The sequence below is a fragment of the Asterias amurensis genome, chromosome 7 (assembly GCF_032118995.1).
Source record: "Asterias amurensis chromosome 7, ASM3211899v1".
NCBI classification, from domain to species: domain Eukaryota; kingdom Metazoa; phylum Echinodermata; class Asteroidea; order Forcipulatida; family Asteriidae; genus Asterias; species Asterias amurensis.
The window spans coordinates 3,248,899-3,270,619 of record NC_092654.1 but is presented as its reverse complement, the minus strand read 5'-3'; the positions used below and the strand labels follow the sequence as shown (position 1 = coordinate 3,270,619).

Below are 21,721 nucleotides of genomic sequence, written 5' to 3'. Positions count from 1 at the left end.
CATGTGTTTTGTTCTTTTTATTTCCATTTGCAAACATTGTAGTTCTCTTATCTTTAATAAGAGTCTTACCAATTACCAAACGTGTCCAGCCGATTTCATGAAACGCTAAGACTAATCCTATCTCGAGTTAGGACGAGTAACTAGTCCAGGGACTCGTCCTCAGTCCTAGGAATAATACTAAGTTTGGAAGAGTTTGGTGAAATCGTCGGCAGTTCCTTTAACCACGACTCCCATCTCCCGTGCCCAGAGGGGGTAGCTCGGGCAAGCAACGTCACTGCGAACTACACACGGTGCCGGGTTTCAAGATTCGGATATGTACCATTTGTCAGAAGATATGCTCAAGTGTTCTCGGAACGTTTTCTATGACGGTAATTTTAGACGCAGAGTGGTGGAGACCGCAAATTACATTTACACCTGCTTAAGCATTAGGCATTCAATTAAATAGGCATTCAAATATATATATATATTTGACATGTGTCACGTGACTGCCAACGGCCTGTCAGAATGATTCATCTAATTGCTTATTGATTTCCGGATTTTTTTATTTTATTTTATTTTTTTACGAACCCGTTTTCTACTTCTTCCTTTTCCGTTTTGTGCCATTAAGATTTTGCCCAAGTTCAATAATGGACTGAATTATGTAAGTGTAGCGCCCCCAATAACATGTGAATATATTTTAATCTTGTCTACTGAAGTGCAAAAAAAGGCTAATATATATACACATTGAAACCTTGAACCAGATGGGCATTAATTGACAAGGGATGTTGCTGTAATAGGCTCTTCCTGTTCCGCTTGTGATCGTATTTGACAAGACTGATACAAAATTTGAATAATTATTTCAAAGTCACTGTATATTGAATGTTGGAAACAAATATATTTCAATAACAAGTTAATATCTGTGCTTATTCTGTGTTTTTAAAATTTCGTATCCAAAATTTAAATTTCAATTGCAAAACTCACAAACAACTGAAATATGTTTACTAACAAAAATACGCAATAGATTTCTCTTGCATCTCTCTAAATTCTAGTCTGAGGAACATTCCGTTTTTCAATTAAGAAGCTGCTAAGAATTTACAATATCTGTAAAAGCAAAGCTTGACTCAGTCAAACAATCATCAACATTTCCTGGTCCACGAAGATCTAAAAGTAAACAATTTCCCCCTGTTCATCTATCATAGGAATGTTAAGGAAAAGTAAATGAAAGACGGTGTAATTAAAAAAAAAAATGCATAATGAGATTGGCAATTATGCGCTTTGTACCAGTTCAAACCAGAACATGTCGAAACAATCAAATTAAAATGCTCTAAACGGTTTTATTTAATTATCTTCCTTCCCTCTCTCCACAGTAAAATACCAGCAGTTCCTACTTCCTGTTAATTAAGCATAGTTTAAAACCGCTCGAAATTACTACAACAAAATATCTCATTATTAATTTGCCTATCTATATTCTTTCTGCCGATCATGCCTCAGAGGCCCTAAATACGACAAAGACCAGTGTTTGTTCTTGGTGTATCCTTATATATATATATATTAATAAAATAACAAACCTGTGAAAATTTGGAATCACTAATGGTGTATCCCAACGTATGCATAAAATAACAAATTCTGAACATTTGGAATCAATTGGTCATCGAAGTTGTAAGAGAGTAATGACACAAGAAAAACACCCGTGTTGCATATACTTTGTGTGCTTTTTGATGCACAATAAACGGCTTCTCAGCTGAAGTATTTTATCTTTGAGTCTTGAAGTCTTTAAATATATTTTGAGTGAGAAATAACCTCTAAGTTTTCAAAAAACTATCAACAGCTCTCCGTTGCTCGTTACCAAGTAAGTTGTTATGCTCACAATTATTTTGAGCAATTACCAATAAGGTCGGGTGCCTTTAATGTCAAGAGTCGTAGCCATTGTCGGCATATGCATCTTCTGCACGGGTGAATTTAAAAAAAGTGAGGCTTGTGTATAAATAACTCAACTCTGTAGCAAACGCACGGATCTCATTGAAAATTAGTGACAGTTAATATTTACCCTTTTACTCCCGACTGCCGCAAATTTAATACAGCACATGCAGCCTTTACAATTTAGTCGCTCCCCAAATAGGTTGCTATTTTGAGGGCAAGGTTGCACTAACACTATATTCTCGACGCAAATGAATGACTAATATACCTCATTAACTTTTATCACCACAACAAAACAATTATGTCAGTTAAGTGGCTGGGTACGTTTTGGATAATATAGACTTCATTCAAGCATTTATTGGTTGGCGGAAAATGAGCATAGCATTATAATAAGAAAATACTTCACTTTAAAGACACTGGACACTGGTAATATCAAAGACCAGTCTTCTCACTTGCTGTATCTCAACATACGCATAAAATAACAAACCTGTGGAAATTTGAACTCAATTGGTCATCGAAGTTGCGAGATAATAATGAAAGAAAAAACACCCTTGTCACACGAAATTGTGTGCTTTTAGATGGTTGATTTCGATACCTCAAAATCTAATTCCGTGGTATAAAAATCAAATTCGTGGAAAATTACTTCTTTCTCGAAAACTACGTCACTTCAGAGGGAGCCGTTTCTTACAATGTTTTATATTATAACACCCCTTGCAAGTATTCTGCCTGCTCATTGGTTTAGAGCGCGTCACATGACATGTCTTAGTTTTGCTAGACGACGGCCGTGTGATAGTGCATCGGTTTGCCATGCGCTAGTCCGAAGACTAGCACACGGCGTGCAGTACCCAGACGTCCGTTGCGTGTACGAGGATGATAAATTAATAGTCTGTAACCATTTCGGATTGCACGACACTACATGCAACACAGTAAGTTAAAGTGTTTGCAATCTGTATTCGCGTCGTCCGTGGATTCGCCTCGGGAAAATAGAACGCTCCGGGGATCACCTCGGGAGTAATAGTTTTAACCATAGCACTCGAAGCAGTCAATATTTGTATACTATCAACCTCTCCCAATTACTCGTTACCAAGTCAGGTTTTATGCTAGTAATTATTTTGAGTAGTTACCAATCATTACAACTTTTATCACGACAACAACAAAAATGTGAACAATTTAGGGACTAGTACGTTTGGATATGGACTCCTTTAAAGCCTTAATGCTTGGGGGAAAACGAGCAGGGGTCTTCTAAATTATAAAACATTACTTCACTTAATAACATAATTAACTTTTATTACCACAACAAAACAATGTGAACAATTTATTGAGTGGTTACACTTTGGATATGAATTCCATTACAGATTGACACCATAAATTTGTATTACCTCAACAAAACAATATTAACAACATTTTGACTGATTACGTTTTGGATATTGGACTCCAATAAAGCCTTAATTGCTAGGGAAAAACTGAGCAAGGATCTTTTAAATGATAAGAGACATTATTTCACTTTAACAAAATATGTTTTTATCACCACAACAAAACAATATGAACAATATATTGACTGATTACGTTTTGGATATGGACTTTAATAAAGCTGATTGATGGGGGGAAGTAAGCATCATATAGATTCTTAATTTATAGATTCATTAATTGTTATCACCACATCAATTCAGCAAAACAATATCAAAGAGACTGGTTAGATTTGTATAAAGGACTCAAATAAAGCCTGGGTTGATTGGGGGGGGGGGGAATGAACAGTGCTCTTCTAAACTTTAAAGACACTAACTTCACTTTAACATCATGCCTAAGAGGGTAGGCTCTGTGAATGTTTTGAAATTGATCTACGGCAATTAGCCAAGATGGAAGAGGTCCTTAATCCTCCCCAAAGTCCTTGGTTGCTCCTCGTTGTAAGACGAAGAAACTCGCCTAAAGGAATTCATCCTGTTTATAAACGACGGTACCGTATAAAGAAGGCAAAGGAAGACCCTCCAGTTATTACTCCTCGAAGACGTTTTGTGTTTGTACATGTACCAGCCGATCGATCTCTGTGCGTGTTTTTAATGCATCTTTTTTTAACCCAGCAATATAAAAAAAGCCTTTCTAAAAACAGTAAATTTCTCTTCAATTCACTGCATAATAAATCGCATTGGCCACTGGGGTTAACTGAAGCGCATGGCTTTTGTTATATTAGTTCCCATGGTATTTCTGGTCATCTATATAGCCCCCAACCTCTTTGTTAATAAGACGTATTCAGATACAGCTCTACATCAAAAACCTATAGCCATCGCGTCCCTAGCGTTTTCTGTCAAGGTAACAAGGTCTTACAAAACTCCTCAATGACGTCAGAGATATGATTTCACAGTGTTGTGGCCTCACAAACAGTTGTCATGGCAACATGAGGATACAAAAAAATGCTCTTGGCAATATTACCCAACCTTCCCTTGATGTTTTTTTTTTTTTTTTTTTTTTTTCAATGGGGAACCGGATAGCTCTATTGAATATATATCTCAGCGGTAGTGAGTTTAATACAATGAGCGATCACGTGACAATTTCACGCTATTATCTTCATATCGCTAGTCGGTTAGTTACAAGGGCAAACTGTTTACAAAATTGACCCGTTGGCATGGTGACCAACAAAAAACTGGCTATAAATTAACCGGAAAATGGCGGATTCCCCGTCCAATAGCGCCATCGTTGTGTAAGGCGACCACGGCATCATTTTGAAGTACGTTGCAATATGTAAAATATTATTATTAATATACACAGTGGATTATGATTTGAAGTTCGAACAGAACACCTTTCTTTCACTAACAAGCACCATATTTAAAGAAAATCACAAGATACACTCACGGTACGTTCATGATAACTATGAGCAAGCAAACAAAAACGGACACAACCTTGCACAAATTGATGAAAATGTCTAATAATCACCATTCATTTCAGAGCAGCAATTTATAAGTCAAGGTTAGTCTTCAGTTTACTTCATTCAGTGACATCTTTGATTTGTTTTTATATATTACAAGACCCCTTTCTTTGAAAAAAAACACAAATTTAAAAGAAATTACAAAGAAAGAGTCACGGTAAATTCTTGACAGCTAGAGAGGGTAAGGAAATGGACACACCCTGGTTAAGTGATGAATGTCTAATTACTACAATGGATTTCAGAGCAATAATTTCAGCGAGGTTGATCTTCATTTTGCTTAATAAATTGATATCTTAGATGGTGTTTTTAAATATTACCCTCGCAGTGGAATTGCGTTGAACTTGTAAACCATTATACTGATATTAAAGGCATGGACACTATTGGTAATTACTCAAAATAAATGTTTGCATAAAAACTTACTTGGTAACAAGCGTTGGAGAGCTGTTGATGGTATAACACATTGTGAGAAACGGATCCCTCTTAAACAACGTAGTTTTTGAGAAAGAGGTAATTTCTTACTCAAATAATAAAATACTTCAACTGAAGCTTTTTATATTATGCAACAAGGGTGTTTTTTCTTTTAATATTTTTTTGAAAAATTCAATGGCCAACTGAGCCCAAATATTCACAGGTTTGTTATTTTATGCATATGTTGGGATACGGCAGTTGAGAATATGGTCTTTGACAATTACCAAACGTGGTAAAACATTTAGGACAAAAGATGAGAACAATAATCAGGAACTCGTCTTATCACTGAAGCAGCACAGCGTCTTTCGTTTGATCTATAAGATTAAAGTACTAAGTGTACACAGGTTAATTGATCTCTAATTGCGTAACGACTGACATTTAGCGTCACGGGTTTCCATTCATAAAGCACATGTCACTGTATGTCAAGTGTCAATATTTGTCAATGAGAAATGAAATGATGGAAAACAAATACAGTGATTTGCTTTTAGAATCTGAGTTGGAATACTATGCAATTCCATTTATAGAGATTCTAAGGGAGAAATGCAAACCGATACCCCCCACCCATTTAAAATGTGTTATATTTTGACGAATGACAGTTATATTTACAGTGTTCGAGTGGCTGGGAATATTGCTTTCTTGCTATATTATTAACCTATGTTTATTACATAATTTATTATTTTGTATACTAAATTTGCTGTGTCATTATCTGTTTTATCTTTCAATTTATCTATTTCATTCAGTGAAACGTAATTTATATTTTCACAATAGTACATTTTTATGTTTTTATTATAAATTTTAATCATATACTTAATTATTTATGTGTTTATTTATTGCAACTTTTTATATTGGGTATATTCAGACATAGTTCGATTTGTTTTTCTTCATTCAGTGTTGTACATGTTATTCAAATAATTAATATTTTCAAAATAGTAAATTTTTGTGTTTTGTTGTAATATTTTAAGAAACAAATATTCATTTATATATGTGTTTATTTATTGAAATATAATATTATTTAGATATTGCAGGTGATCAGATATAGTTTTCTTTTCTCCAGATGTTTTTAAGAGAGAAGTATAAATGATTAATATGGTCGTCTGTAAATCATTAATTGTTTCAATAGGCAAAACTCATTTTATATTTCCATCAGTGCGAACTTGAGCATGTCAGAATAATATAGGCCTATGCCCTCTAAAATGCAGAGCGTAATAAACTTCATGTTGAGTGACATGCACAAATTTCATTTATTATACAGTAGCGCCTTGGAAACCAGATGAATAAAATAGCTGACATGCGCTGACTTTACTTACTGTCCAACCCACTTTCAGCTGTTCCTTGCTCGATAAATGATAGTGTAGTTGAAGGCCTCAAGATATAGGTTTGGTGAATATCTAATAAAACTATGTTTTTTAAATCTGAAATCAGGAAACTGAATCGGTAGCAGCCAGTAGTGGTTATAACCATGAAGAAAAACAATGCATGACGATCCTGTTGAAGCATTGGGTGCGTTCGTTTAGCTTCCCCAGGTCGACCCCGGTGTGTGGCGGTTTTTTTTCCAGGACGAACGAGTGCATATAATAACCCACGTTCGTCCTCGAAAAAAAAACCTGCCACACACCGGGGTCGACCCAGGGAAGCTAAACGAACGCACCCACATTTTGTGTATGGGTCGTGAGCTAAGATGGCGTCCAACTTAGCAGCTTAATTTCTTCAGTAACTATACTTAGTTTCCATTTTGAAAGTGGATGGAAAACTACCTTTCCAAACTTCAATATGTGAAATCTAACAGAAACTTCTAACCGTGAGCTTTTCAAATCGTCACGTATTCCATCTCTGTATTTAGTTATGTTTTATCCACGAGCAAGTCAGTGGTTAACATTTTCTCAGTGAAAGTTCGACAAGGTGCACCTTTAAGGCTGTTCTGTACGAGTAGCAATGACGTCACTCTCCATTGATTGACTAGAGAAACAATACAAAGTGTAAGCCGCCTTTGAGCATAAAGACTTAAAGAGCAGCACAACAATAAAAATACAAGCTGATTATTTTCTCAAGATTACAATATTCATTTCTGTAATGAATATAAATTTCTAAAACTTACTTCACAAATTTGTTTTTAGATTATGATTCTGAAACTGATAATGCCTCGAGACATATTTGAGCTATATGAACTATACAAATTTTATATTTATCCTTAAGGAGCCTGACAACAAGACCATGACAATACTACACTATCAAGTTCTGAAACTCTGCTTCAAAAAATTAGTAGTTAATATGTTAAGATTATATTTTAGAAACCGATGCTGACTTTAAAATAATTGTCTTCCGTTGTCGTCATTGGATGTACAATAATAGCAACCAACGCTTGAATCCTATTGCAGTCGTTAAGAGTTGGGCATGTGTTTTTTTTTTTGTTTTTTTTTTGAGTTAATAAAGCATTTCTACAATCGCTCGTAAAAGTAATAAAATAATAGAAACCATTACAGTGCATGGACGTCATTTACTTCTGACAAATAATAAGAATAGAGAAGGATCATTTCTTTTTGATTTTATCAAATTGGCAATCAGTCAGAACCACCTGCTCATGTCGCTTAGCTTATACTATAGGGGAGGGTGATAGGGATAGACTTTGGTAAGTCTATGTCAAAATGTTACTTTTTTAAAAACAAAATTGCCTCTCTGAAATTTACGACGGGGGTACATGATGTATCGGAATTTGCTATCTAATACTAGATGTTAAATTATGAAGAAACAAAGCTTCTGGGTTCCGGTATGTTTTCTTTACCAATATAAACTGTGTTTCAAATTGTCATGTTTAGTTCATAATCACGTTAACACTAATGGTTGTATGAAAGAGATTGGTTGTTGCCAGCTTGGTGTTACCCAAGGGAACATCATCAAAAAAAAAAATACATAATAAATACAACATAAAGAACGAAAACCTACACTTATTGTTGCTGATTGCAATTCATCTGGCTAAAGGTTTTATATGCATTTTTCGTTGATAAATTAATACCAACATAAAAATGCGAAAAATTTGTCCATGTTCCGTCTAAACGATGCACAACGTAGCTAATTAAATATTTAATCAATTAGTTAATTAATTAATTAGTGTCCCGAGGCCTCTTATTAAATGACGTAATTAAAGATCATCCATTGCTCACAACATTCCAATAGTCAAAGTCACCCAACACGTCCTGCCCCTTCCAAATACCATCCATCAATTCCTAATTTTCCACCGGTGACTTTTCAGTAATTCATCTTTATTCGTTCTAACCCTCTTCTGTCCCACACAGATCATTTAAACTCATTCCTCTTGATAAACTCTCCTCTCGCATTAATCATAATGACGCAGTCTTCCATTTGTTTTGATACCGTTCACAAATCAATGTAATTCACACAGGGAGCATGAAACAGTTCGTCATCCATGCACTCTGACAAAAAGTATATTGATCAATCGTTGCCTTTCTGATGAGAGAATTTTTCCAACGTAAACCCCTTTCACACGAGAGCGATTTATCAAGGGTCCCCTGCAAAATTGTTGCAAGGTTGTAAGAGTTTACAAGATGTACCGTGTGTGAAAGGATAACCATTTTGACTACTGTGTTCTGTTGCAAAATCTTATCAAACATTGCTACATTTTACAACCATGCTAAAATTAAGCAAGGGACCCCAGTTAAATTGCTGTCGTGTGAATAGCACTAAACACTCCCGATGAGTGTTGACATATTGGTGTATAGCACTTCCGTGATTATCAAACCGAGTTCTCGCCCATCTAGATCTACAGCATCACAAATATCAACTCAGAAACATACCTCAAGATCGGGGTGAACAAACTTTGCTTTGAGACACAGTATTGAGATACAATCTTATTATAATACGAATAGTATTGGTTACAAAAAAAAGGTTTTTGCTTTGTCACTGTTTTAATTTTGCATTTAATTGAGTATTGAATGAATAATTAATTAAGTTATCTTGTAACTTATTTGTATTTATTAATATTGTATGTATGTAATTATTTATTCAGTTATTTAATTTTTGTGGGTGTTGTTGTTATTCATTGATGTATTTAATTAAGTTTTTGTTTCTATTTATGTATTGACCTATTTATTTAACTGTGCCTAAACTCACCAAAATATGATGAAGGCAAAATATTGCAAATCAAAGACGCAAACAGATTAAGTCCAGAGTGAACTGCAGGGTCCTTAACGAATGTTTCACAGACAACTAATTATTTCAACAACTACTAAGGACTGCTGTGCATTATACATGTATTCCTTAGTCATTCGGACAAGTGTTACACCAAATTAACAAATGATATCAACAAAATCTAGAGTATAGGCTGGACACTCAAGTCAATTTAATATACGGGTTGCAGAGCAATAATAATAAACGCTCGTGTAATAACAGATGTCAGAGCAGCACATAACCTCAATTCCTTCATGTCAAGACAAGTATTTTCATTGTATTTATTTATTTATGCATTTATTCATTATTCTTATTTATTTATTAATTTACTAATTTATTCATACTCAGTGTGATAACAGATGTCAGAGCAGCACATAACCTCAATTTATTCAAGTCAAGACAAGTATTTTCATTGTGTTTATTTATGTATTTATTCATTATTCCTGTTTATTTATTCATTTACTAATTTATTCATACTCAGTCTGATAACAGATGTCAGAGCAGCACAATCTCAATTTCTTCATGTCAAGACAAGTATTTTCAGAATAAATACGCGTTTTGCACTTGTTTTTTCTTACTTAACACACCAACTCTCTCTCGCTCTCTCTCGATATACGACGTCACAAATGTCAACTTAAAAACATACCTTTGGCTTGAAGAGATCGGGGTGAACAAACTTTGCGTTAGACACAGAACTGAGATACAATGATACCTATGTTAGTGTTTACAAAATGTTTTGTTTTATTTAGTTTGTATTTTTCTTGTTAGTTTTTCATTTATGTATTAATTTATTAATTATTCCCGTTTATTTATTCATTTTTCTAATTTATTTATTTATCTAGTTATTTACGAAACAAATTGTAATGTGATAGCATGCGTCAGAGCAACACATAACATCAGTTTCTTCTCATCATGACAAGTATTTTGAGAATAAGTACCCGTTTCAGATCCCAGTTTGTGCTATGTGGTTTTCCTTATTAAACGAGACCATGAACGCACGAGCACAGCTCTGAACAAATATGTTTTTAGACTTCATTTCCAAATCATAGCAGCGACCATGTGAATGCTGCATCAACACGGACGAGGCACTGAAAACATGGGCAGGTTATATCCCCTTGCTCTATGGTTCCTGCCAGATGAATTATTAAAACAATACTGTATGGTTACCGACAACATGGACAACTTCGGTTTTAAAGTTCACAGTCGATAGCTCTTGACTTGGGACCTGGGAACATCTGCCCGCTAAAAAGTGTTTATTTTTGAAGCAAAATCAATGCAGCACTTCCATTTTGTTTTGAACCAACACACATGTGTTGTTTAGACTCCCACATGGTGCACAGAGTTTTGTTTTACCAGTAATTGAAAACATACACAGCTAGACAGACAAACCGCTTGCGATTATTAACACAACAGTGGTATTAATTTGAAAAACAAAAATAATGTAACAGACAAGGGGTGTGTGCGAATGAAACTCGCCAGAAATATGTGAATAATTCAAGTCAAGTCGACGCGATGTGCGGCTATGTGTATGGTTTGAGATAAGAGGTGGGGGTGATATTAAATATTCATAAATACTGCTGTAGAGTGGAAGGTTAGGTTTTTAATTAAATCAGCCCAGCTGCCGAGTGCAGTGAATGTATATGCATCACTAGCTCTAATGTTGCGCTCCACCTAAAGCTTGGAGCCAAAAGCTTTTTGGGTGAAAACCAAAAAACAACTCATGCCTTGTCTTCCACTTATAACACTCCGACAAAAAGTACCGGACAAGAATGGCAAAAGTGTCACCTATTCTTTTTCCCGCGTTCATATTTCACATAATTATTCTGGCTAAAAGCCCAGCACGGCGGTAGTCGGCGGTTATAATTCTTCCAAAGAAAAGGATTCTTTGCTAAATTTGATTTGCAGTTTTTCCCCTGGGGCTAGGGGTGGTGGGGGATTATATTATAATATAACTGGAATCATAGCGCCATATCTCAATAAAGCAAGGTATATATATAAGTTGGACTGTGACTGCAGAATACATCAGAGTTATAAGGTGGAATAACACTGTGGTTATCTAGGGCAAACATGGTGGAGGTCGATTTATAGTATAATATAACTGAAATCATAATGCTTTATATCTCAATATAGCAAGGTATTTATAAGTAGAACTGTGACTGCAGAATATATCAGAGTTATAAGGTGGAATAACATTGTGGTTATCTAAGGCAAACATGGTGGGGGATGATGTATATTATAATATATAACTGGAATCAAAGCGCCATATCTCAATATAGCAAGTTATAGTTGGACTGTGACTGCAGAATATATCAGAGTCATGAGGTTGAATAAGATTGTGGTTATCTAGGGCAAACATCTTCAAAGACGTCCATACATAATTTGAATTATGCAAAATCGAAGTCTGCAGTGAGAAACTCTACGTGTCACACTGTACTTCAAATATACTTCATTATAAATACTTCAAATATGAGTTGTATTTATGTACTTATTGAAATAAAGAAAAGGTTTACTTTCGGTTGCCACTCTTAAAAATAATGGCAATACAAACTATGTGTTAGAAGCCTACATCAGCTTTCGATTGTATAAAGCAATTTGATAAACATTTCTCTTCGAAATAATGTGGTTATGTTGAATTTTTTTTTTTTTTTCTGCTTAAAAATTCGAGTCTGTGAGGCGTTTCTAATTCTGGATAACGCTTTTCAGTTTTTTTTTTATTCCTGCATTGACATAATTATTCGCTTCGGGTAAAAAAAAAAACGACCAGTTTTATTGGGGGAAAACTACTACTTAGGTTTATTGTATACGACTATACATGTATAGGATTTAAACAATCGAACGGTTCCAACAACCGATATACTTTGCCTATAGAAATAAACTATACTTTGCCTAAAGAAATAAACTGTACAGCAGAATAGCAAAATGGCCATTTGAAATACTTAACATGATTGTTGTTGTCTTGAATATTACGTTGTGGACATACAGCAAGGGACGTTCTCAACAACCCTTTGTCCCTACAATAATACCCCACCTGCTCTGCCCTTATTTTTTAATCAATTATTCTCCTCGCAGCATTTAAGGAGTAATTGAAGATGAACCTTTTATAAGAAGGCAAAGGAATAAAGACACCCTGGATGCAGATGGAACAATTCAGCACGTACACTATAATGTGAGTATCACGCTCCTATAATATACTATAGAATATGCTATAGGTATACCATAAGAAATATAGAAGATGCTATATAGCTGGATATATAGAAGATGCTATAACTGGATATACAACAAAACATAATATAGAAGATGCTATAACTGGAAATACCATAATACATTATATGCTATATCTGGAGATACCACAAGACATAATATGCTATAGCTGGAGATACCATAATACATATATGATATAACTGGAGATATCATAAGACATGTGTTATAAATGGAGATACCATAATACACATATTCTATAACTGGAGATACCATCAAAGTATCGATAAGATATAATAATTTAGGTAGTTATGATATTGGGTTATGAAATTGGTTTGTGGCAAACACAGAATGTGCACACACTGCTAATCTATAGATTCAAACCAACACAAAAATGCATTTGGTAACAACCACAGCCATGCAATCTCCCACTCAGAAAAAAAAATAAAGTAGAATAACACAAATTGAATTATGCATAACACTAAAGCGCAAGATTGTGCGCAAATATGGTGCCGACTGAGCCGTGAAATGGCTATGAATTGTGAGCAACGCCGTTGATCGGCAAAATGCCGGGCCGGGAATTCAGAGCCAGTCGACCGGCGGGGCTCGGGTCAAATGACATGTTTACATGACAGCGACCAAGGAGAGGGTGAATAAACTTTGGTTATAATTATGCACAACTGGTCGTCATTATTTGAATAATATATTGAATAGGTTAGACATGTGATTTTTGTTGGGAATGACTTGCTTGTTTGTACGAGTCATAAATTTGTTCGAGTCCACCTTTTATTTGTGAATGTATTTTTATACAGAGGATTCCCACAGTGGAAATAAGCTCCTTAGCTTTTTTGTATTATTCTCGACAATTACTCAGTTCCCATAGTCTTGTTTGATTCTTGTATGTATTTTACTTGTTTTTCCCCACTATAGCTGCCCTTTAAAGAATTCTGTGAAGATTGTCTAATAAAAGCAAACATACACAATCTTTACTACACAATGTTTTCATAATAATGGCGTCCATGGTCTAAGCACGCAGGTTTCCGTTGGCTTAAATGACTTTCTTGAACACAGGCTTACTATAATCGATGGTGCTACTAGCTTGCTTGTTATTTGTGACTGTACAAATCTTTACATCTTTACTTAATCGTTAAAGGGAAAGATATACGTTTGGTGACCACTCTTTTAAAAACAATGGCAATACACACTTTGTGTAAGAAGCCTACGGCAGCTTATGGTAGTATCATAGCATTTTTAGAAACATTTCACTTTAAAGTACTTCTTTTATGTACAAAATATATCATTTTTGTTATGCTCACAAATGTTTAATCTGGAAAGTGTTACCGCAGTAACGCTTCTCGGGTTGTGTATTCCTATTTGGAATAATTCTTCCCGCGATGACTCAAAAACGAGACCTTCTTTTTAAATGAATGTTTTCACATGTTGGTTTTATTTGTTGAGGGCCCTGTATACATCTACATTTATACCTAGGGTTAAAACAACCAAGCGGGTCCAAACAAGCAAAGGTATACTTTACCTTTGTAAGTTGTCAAGATAATTTTCTGAGGGCATCTCCCTCCAGCCTAGGCCTATGTGTGATATTCCAAGCAAATAAATATTACCCGAATATAAATTCCTCATTTCTGTTTGCAGTCGAATGCACCGCCGAATTTGAAGCATACGCGACTGCCATTTTATAAATAGTGCAATCAACTGTCTGCAAAATTAATTGAATGTAATTCATTTAATTATCGGTCGACATCTAAGAGATATTTTCTGAAAAGCGTTTATTAAATTTACATGTTATTTTCTGGTGCCACAAACACATGTCTTTTTTGGCCTAATATGTAGGCCTACTCACCGCAGCAAAATTACCCAGTCCCTAGCGAAATTACTACTGGTTTAATCATAGAGAAATGACCGCATTCTTTGTGGTTAATTTCTGAGTCCATTTATCGCATGGAATTATTTTGTTTCATTCCCTTAATGTCTATTGCAAATTCAAAAACTAATCTCCTTGCTTACGTTTTTCTAGAAGTCAATCTCCCTTCCATTAAAGAGTGCAACAAAAACAAATATTGACCCTGTCTCTAAAAAAAACATCCGCCGAACCCGAAGTGGTCTCATAAAACATGGGTTATTAATTAACCAAACTGTTTGTTAGCTCTTATACAACAAGCTAGTGTAATGAACCCAAGTTGAGTTGGTATAATTAGTGTGGATGGTTAGAAGCATATACAAAAAGGCTTAATTAGCGACTAGTTGCTAAACATTTACTTATTTGACTATAGATCAGTAAATTGAACAGTTCTAAACATTTTCTGTAGTAATAATGTCATTGGAGGAAATCGCTTTTGAACTGTTATGGTCTTTCTATACACTGTTTTGTTTTATCTGTGTGCAGATTTCCCTTTCCCTCTTTTTTTGTAAACTTTTTATTCTCTGTTATTTTTGTGTATTTTCTTCATAGAATTTGATTGTAATTTGTGCATTCCATGTTCTTTGTAAGGAGAGGGCACACACGAAATGTAATAGTTTAAAGATCCCTAAATAAAATTAAAATAATAATAAACAAATAAATAAATAAATACAAGAAAATAAAGAAACACAATCTGGCACTGAAATTATAGTTATGGATAGTGGTATGTCGCATAATTAGCACAGTTTTAAAACTCAACATCTGAATTTATTTATTTTTCGCAGGGAAGCTTTTCAGTGAAACGCTGTTTTTCCAAAGGGTATCCATTAATGAAAATTACATTACCATGTGTGTGTTGTGCTGTTGTTAATTATTAGCTTTTGCTTTTGTGAGAAAAAAACCTATTATAATATACAATATAGTATATAATAATATATATTATTATAAGCTATAATACACAGGGCTCAAAACACGAGTCTATTCGAATTGATACCACGTGTTTTTTTGGTTAAAAAAAAAACAGCTTGCCAACCAGCTGTTTCCTTTTTAAACACATTAAACATGATTTTTAATAACAATGAAGCACACAAAGAGGCAAAATGGGAAGAAAACACTCCATATATAAACCATTTAGATCAAAATGTTGATTCGTTATAAGCACTGCCTCTTTTCAGATTCAACGCTACTCAAAGAGATTTAGAAATGGTGTTACCACAAACCTCTCTCATAGTGATACTTTCACCAAGCAAAGTTTCAAATCCTAATTATTAAGATCAGAAAAACGAAACCGTTCCAGCCGGTAACCAAAACGTAGAACAAAATATTGATTAAGAACCTTCCCCCCAGCAAAGACAGAAACCAAAACCGTCGTCACTGAAATACAGCAATTAAACAGACACCTTTGCAGCCAACCACTGCAAATGATGACGTCATAATAAGCCATGGGCAGAAAGGAAACTCAACATTTTGATACATACTATTATAGTACCAACATAAACGAAGTCAGCTGTTAAAAAAAAAAAAAAAACCTATGATGATCTGCTCACAGTGTAGTTAAGCATAAACACAATAAACGTGTGCCATCCAAATAACATTTCACATGTACTTTTTGTGACTAGTACCCTTTATTTTTGCTTGGCAGACAATCGTTAAGCAATGGGCAAGTTTGAGCGGCGACCATTCCTCAACCACTAGTCAATGTTCTATGGTTACCTATGCAAGCAATACATCCTGGGTATCACCCAAATAGTCGACAATAGTAAACCATAGTCACTTGCTAGAACTCGCTCAATTTTGTTCTGCTAAAGAAGCTCTCTGAAAATTGACACGTAACTGAATCGTCCGTTAGAGATGCCCTATCGTCTCCCAGATTTCATGAAGAATGCCCAGCCTCACTTCACAGATCAATTAAAGGCACTGGACACATTTGGTAAATGTCAAAAGACCAGTATTCTTACTCGGTGTATCCAAAAATTATGAATACAAAAACACATCTGTGAAAATTTGGATTTAATTGGTCATCCAGGTTGCAAAAGAATATTGAAAGAAAAACACCAGATGCCTAGAAGGATTCGGGCCCGAGTCCTTTATTATTTCATTGTGAAGTTACCTTTCTCAAAAACTACGTTACTTCAGATGGAGCAGTTTCTCGCAATGTTTTATACTATCAACAGCTCTCCATTGCTCGTTACCAAGTAGTTTTTTTTTGTGCTAACAATCATTTGAGTAATTACCAATATTAGTGTCCAGTGCTTTTAAGATAAATTAAACCTGCTGGAGAAATTAAACCTGCTGCTGAAATACCAGACACGAACGTGCAGTACTTACTCCCCCACACTCCATAACCACTCTTTGAATTTCCTACTTTGGAAAACGGCTCGACGGCTATATCCAATTATAGATTAATAGATGGTTTACTTACGTGTCCAGCAGTACGATGTGAACATTGACGACATCTCTGTCGACATGAAGGAAATCTTTCAGGAAGTTGGAGACGCTATCGTAGGTGATGTGACCACAGACTACAATGTGCCTGAAAGCAAGAGGAAAGGAAATTTAATGTATAGGAAGATGTTGCATGATGTCTTTTGAGTTCACCGGTGATGAGTTACACGAACTTTGGTTAATGAATAAAGTAATAATGAATTCATGGAATAGTCTGTTTACCTTTATGTATTAAGGGGTACGTTGCCTTTGGATTTGTCGCTTTGTGCTTAAAAATGATTGTTTAAATGAATATTGTTGCTAAATTATTATTGATTTGGCCAAGCACGGTGGTCTAGTAGTAAGACATTTGCGTGTTTTTCTTTTAAATGAGTGTTGTTTAAAAGAAATTTAAAAGTAGAACATAACGATTCCATATAAATATCATTTGAAACTCTTATTTGTAATTTCACTATAGAATGCGGTCCGCTATTTTGTAAAACAAAATTATTTGACTCCACAAAATGGCATACCGTATTTTCCACCAGATGTATTTCAAGAGGGCAAACTTGTGTGTTTTAACCACTATTCATTAATTACAAAACACTGTAGGAGTTTTAGTGCATGAACAACTCTTGCAAATGTTAAGACGCGATTCCAAATAGCCATTTGCTGAGCTTCGGAAACAAAAGGACCCTTCGTTCCCTTTGCAGGGGGGGGGGGGGGGGGTGAGACCGGTTGCAGATTGTTTTTTCTGTACACCAAAATGTCCACAGTCGTAGTGCTAATCAGTGTTTGTTTCCTCTAAATCGATTCAAAACAGGGAATCGTAAAACAAAATGAGGACAACTTTTGAGGATGGGAATTCTTTACTGCAGAAAAAAATGCACGTCTCACATTCGAACTATGTTCAACTCTTGTGAAACATTCCATGTGACTTCAAAATTCGTTTCGAATTTGCAGGAAGTATGAACCGGGCTTACCACACCAAAGCAAGATGGCTGCCTTCACCATAAAGTCCCATACTGCCTGATTTATTTGACCTACTTACTTCTTCCCCTTGACGGGTTCGTAGACACCGGAGTACTTGCTCCCTTGTCCCACGATTTCAACAATTTCAGGCAGAGCGCTGGCGAAGATTGCCTAGGGAAATCAAAGATTGATTGATGCATTAAGGGATCAGGAGTACTTAGATGGGACCGACGTAGTGGGACACCAAGGTTTTTTTTTCTTTCTTCCTTTTTGATTAAGGAGAAACAAAAGTTGCCGTAACAAGACAGATTGTTGTATACAAAGATGCTTCTTCGATTGAAGTTTATTGACTGTTATTCTTTTAGTGTAATCCTGGTGTTAAATTTGCATCAGGGAGCAAGAATTATTCTTTATGTTCTACCTAAACGTTATATGTAGACGAGACAAAAGTCATATGACAGATTGTTGTGTGTACAAATGCTTCTTAGATTGAGCTTTATTGACTGTATTCTTTAGTGTAATCATGATGTTAAATTTACATCAGGGAGCAAGGATAATGTTTTACTCGTGTACTCAGAAAGTTCCCAGAGACATGTCAACAACAGTGCTCAACTCTCAACTCTCTCGGTAAAGATCATGGTACATTCTAATTTTGGATTCGGGGAATTGTATTGCTGAAAATAAAAAATTACATTTCATCAACCGATGTCATTGAACAAGTTACAATACAGAAATGGAATAATTTTAATGAAAAAGGCATTTAAATAATTGTTTGAGTTAGCATAACAAATATATATGTTTGTCTACAATGTAAATGCCAGTCAGAGTAGGGCAATCATATTTTGATTAGCCTAAGTAATCTGCGGTAATAAATTAGCCTACTTTAGAGTTAGACTGAAACGTACAGCATCAATTGGAATGTTTCTAACTGTCAGTTATAGAAAGTCTATACAAACGATTAGTGTTCCCCATTACGACAAATGGAGTCACATTAGCTGGCTTGAGTTTGACAAAGGTAACAATGGACCCCAAGTTAAAATCTAGGGATAGTGACGAAGATGTCGGGTTACGAAGATGTCGGGTGACGAAGATGTCGAGGGACGAAGATGTCGGGTGACGAAGATGTCGGGTGACGAAGATGTCGGGGGACGAAGATGTCGGGGGACGAAGATGTCGGGGGACGAAGATGTCGGGTGACGAAGATGTCGGGTGACGAAGATGTCGGGGGACGAAGATGTCGGGTGACGAAGATGTCGGGGGACGAAGATGTCGGGTGACGAAGATGTCGGGGGACGAAGATGTCGGGTGACGAAGATGTCGGGTGACGAAGATGTCTTGTGATGACAATGTTTCGTATTAAAAATGTCCCACGACGAAGATGTCACGTGGTAAAGATGTCACGTGGTAAAGATGTCATGTGGTAAAGATGTCATGTAACAAAGACGTCATGTGGCGAGGACGTCACATGACGAAGATGTCACAAGAGGAAAATGTCATGTGACGAAAATGTAACATGACAAAGATTTCACGTGACATTTTTATTTCCCATCCTCTCTTCAAAGACTTACCAAGACTCCAAGAATGAAGAAGACGATGAAGACAGTCCCGCATGTCGTCTTGGGTGTGATCTCACCATAGCCCACTGTAGACATGGTCACAACGAGCATGTAGATACAATCACCATACGTCAAGTGCTGACTGTTGGTAAATTCAATCCAAGGATCACCAGAATTCTCCACCTGGGAAGGGTAAAGGAAATTTACATTACAACAACAAAAATTGGGTTGGAAGAGTTTTTTTGACAGGTTTTAAACAAGGAATGTTGTTTTAGCACTTACAAACTAAACATGACAAAGTACAAAAGCTTCGTAGTAACAACTAAATTCGATGCAATAAAGGGGACAAGCCAAGTTTTTATGCCAACAAATTGAGATGTCGCCCAACTCACAAGGCCAGACACAAGGTGAGGGCAATAACACTTAACCGATTTGGGCTTCACAGTTCGTAAGGATATAGGCATGGGTATCATCCACTATAGAAGCACGGTTAGTAGAGCAGGATGCACTGCATTCCCAACTTTACGAATCAAGTATGTGTCTTGCTCAACGGCACACAGTGTTGTGACCGGGACTCGAACCCTCTTTGTAGACAACACCAGAGCCTGGGTCCGGTGAACTAGACCACTCGGCCACGACACACCTGCCTACCAGTGAAGACCCTTACCAAGTGAAAGATGCCTGCCGAGGTCAACCAAGCACCAGCTACGATGGTCAGCAAGCTGGTGAGTTTAATCCCATTGCTGGTCCGCAACACTTTGATCAGCTGTAGAATCTCAGGTAACTGCATTAGGATCATTATTCTCAAACATCGAAGACCTGAAAAACAAATGGGAAAAAAAATAATAATAATGAAATTTAACTGCTTTCACATTAGGCACTCTCGCAAATGAAATCACAATCTATGGATGTAATGAATTAAGGTGAATCTGCCATTATTGACCTTTACTCAATTTGTCGTCCAAATTACAAGGGAATAATGAAAGAAAACACACCCTAATTGCACAAATCTGTGTGCTTTCGGTTCAGATTCATTAACCCTGAAGTCTTTTAAAGACACTGGACACTATTGGTCATAGTCAAAGACCAGTCTTCTCACTTGATGTATCTCAACATATGCATAAAAACAAACCTGTGAAAATTTAACCTCAATTGGTCGTCGAAGTTGCGAGATAATAATGGAAGAAAAAACACCCTTGTTGCAGAAATCTGTGTGCTTTCAGATTCATTCAAAGGCTTCAAGCCTGAAGTATTTTAATATTAATTGAGAAATTACCTCTTTTAAAAAAAACATGTTACTTCAGAGGGAGCCGTTTCTCACAATGTTTTATACTATCAACAGTTTTCCATTGCTTGTTACCAAGTCAGTTTTTTATGTTAGCAATTATTTTGAGTAATTACCAATAGTGTCCATGCCTTTAATAGAGCCAATTGTGTAGTTTACAAATATTTTGATATTTTATGCAAGATTGCAAACTACCATGGGAAATCATACACAAACCAAACACTACACATCGAGGGGAGAACCTTGTAGATATGTTGGTCACCAGAGGCTTTTTAGAGTAAAATAATGATCTTGCTTCATGTCAGTGTCGGATTTCATAGGATCGGGCTTTGATGTAGATCTGGCAATGTATTGGCACTATGTTCCTATCTGGGTGTAATGCGTGAATGTATTTGATAAATTTTGACTGCAGTCTAGATTTGGGGTGAGTTGTTGTTGAAAGACCTGGCACAATTTCAAAAGAGCTGCTTAAAGGAGAAAATATAATTTTATCATGAGAATAGACCATTTATCATGGTGCAGCCATCTTGTTTTTCTACCATTCAAATAAATGTAACCAAACTGAGGCTGGAAGGAGAATTAGTCTGGTTCCTGTTTGTACAATGATTATTAGCATCCATTGCTGTTGTTGGATACAGGGAACACGACCAAGATGGTGGCAGCATTATAACGGACTATGGCAGGGAAAGAAAGACAGGAGACAGTGAGAAAATTGAATACTTACCCAGCCACGTTCTTGACATTGCCAACGACACGAATGTCGGTGGAATGGTGAAGCAATCCACCAGTGTATTAACAGACAGCCAGAACCAAAACTTGTCATTCCAACTGATGAACTGTTAATCATTGATGAGACAAGAAAACAACAATCACCAGGGGTCGATTTCACAAAGAGTTAGGACTCG

The 21,721-nt window shown here is 35.9% G+C and overlaps 1 protein-coding gene across 3 annotated transcripts in view; it reads right to left on the bottom strand.

Moving 5' to 3' along the window:
* The window catches only part of LOC139940135 (calcium-activated potassium channel subunit alpha-1-like), a 110,612-nt gene that overhangs the window by 65,697 nt on the left and 23,194 nt on the right, over positions 1–21,721 (bottom strand). For all 3 annotated transcript variants that reach the window (XM_071936388.1, XM_071936389.1, XM_071936390.1), the window contains exons 4-8: positions 21,541–21,652; positions 20,199–20,350; positions 19,544–19,714; positions 18,055–18,146; positions 17,002–17,112 (exon numbers count right to left, since the gene is read on the bottom strand). In XM_071936388.1, coding sequence (XP_071792489.1) covers positions 17,002–17,112; positions 18,055–18,146; positions 19,544–19,714; positions 20,199–20,350; positions 21,541–21,652 — 638 coding nt within the window. The remainder of the gene's footprint in view (positions 1–17,001; positions 17,113–18,054; positions 18,147–19,543; positions 19,715–20,198; positions 20,351–21,540; positions 21,653–21,721) is intronic.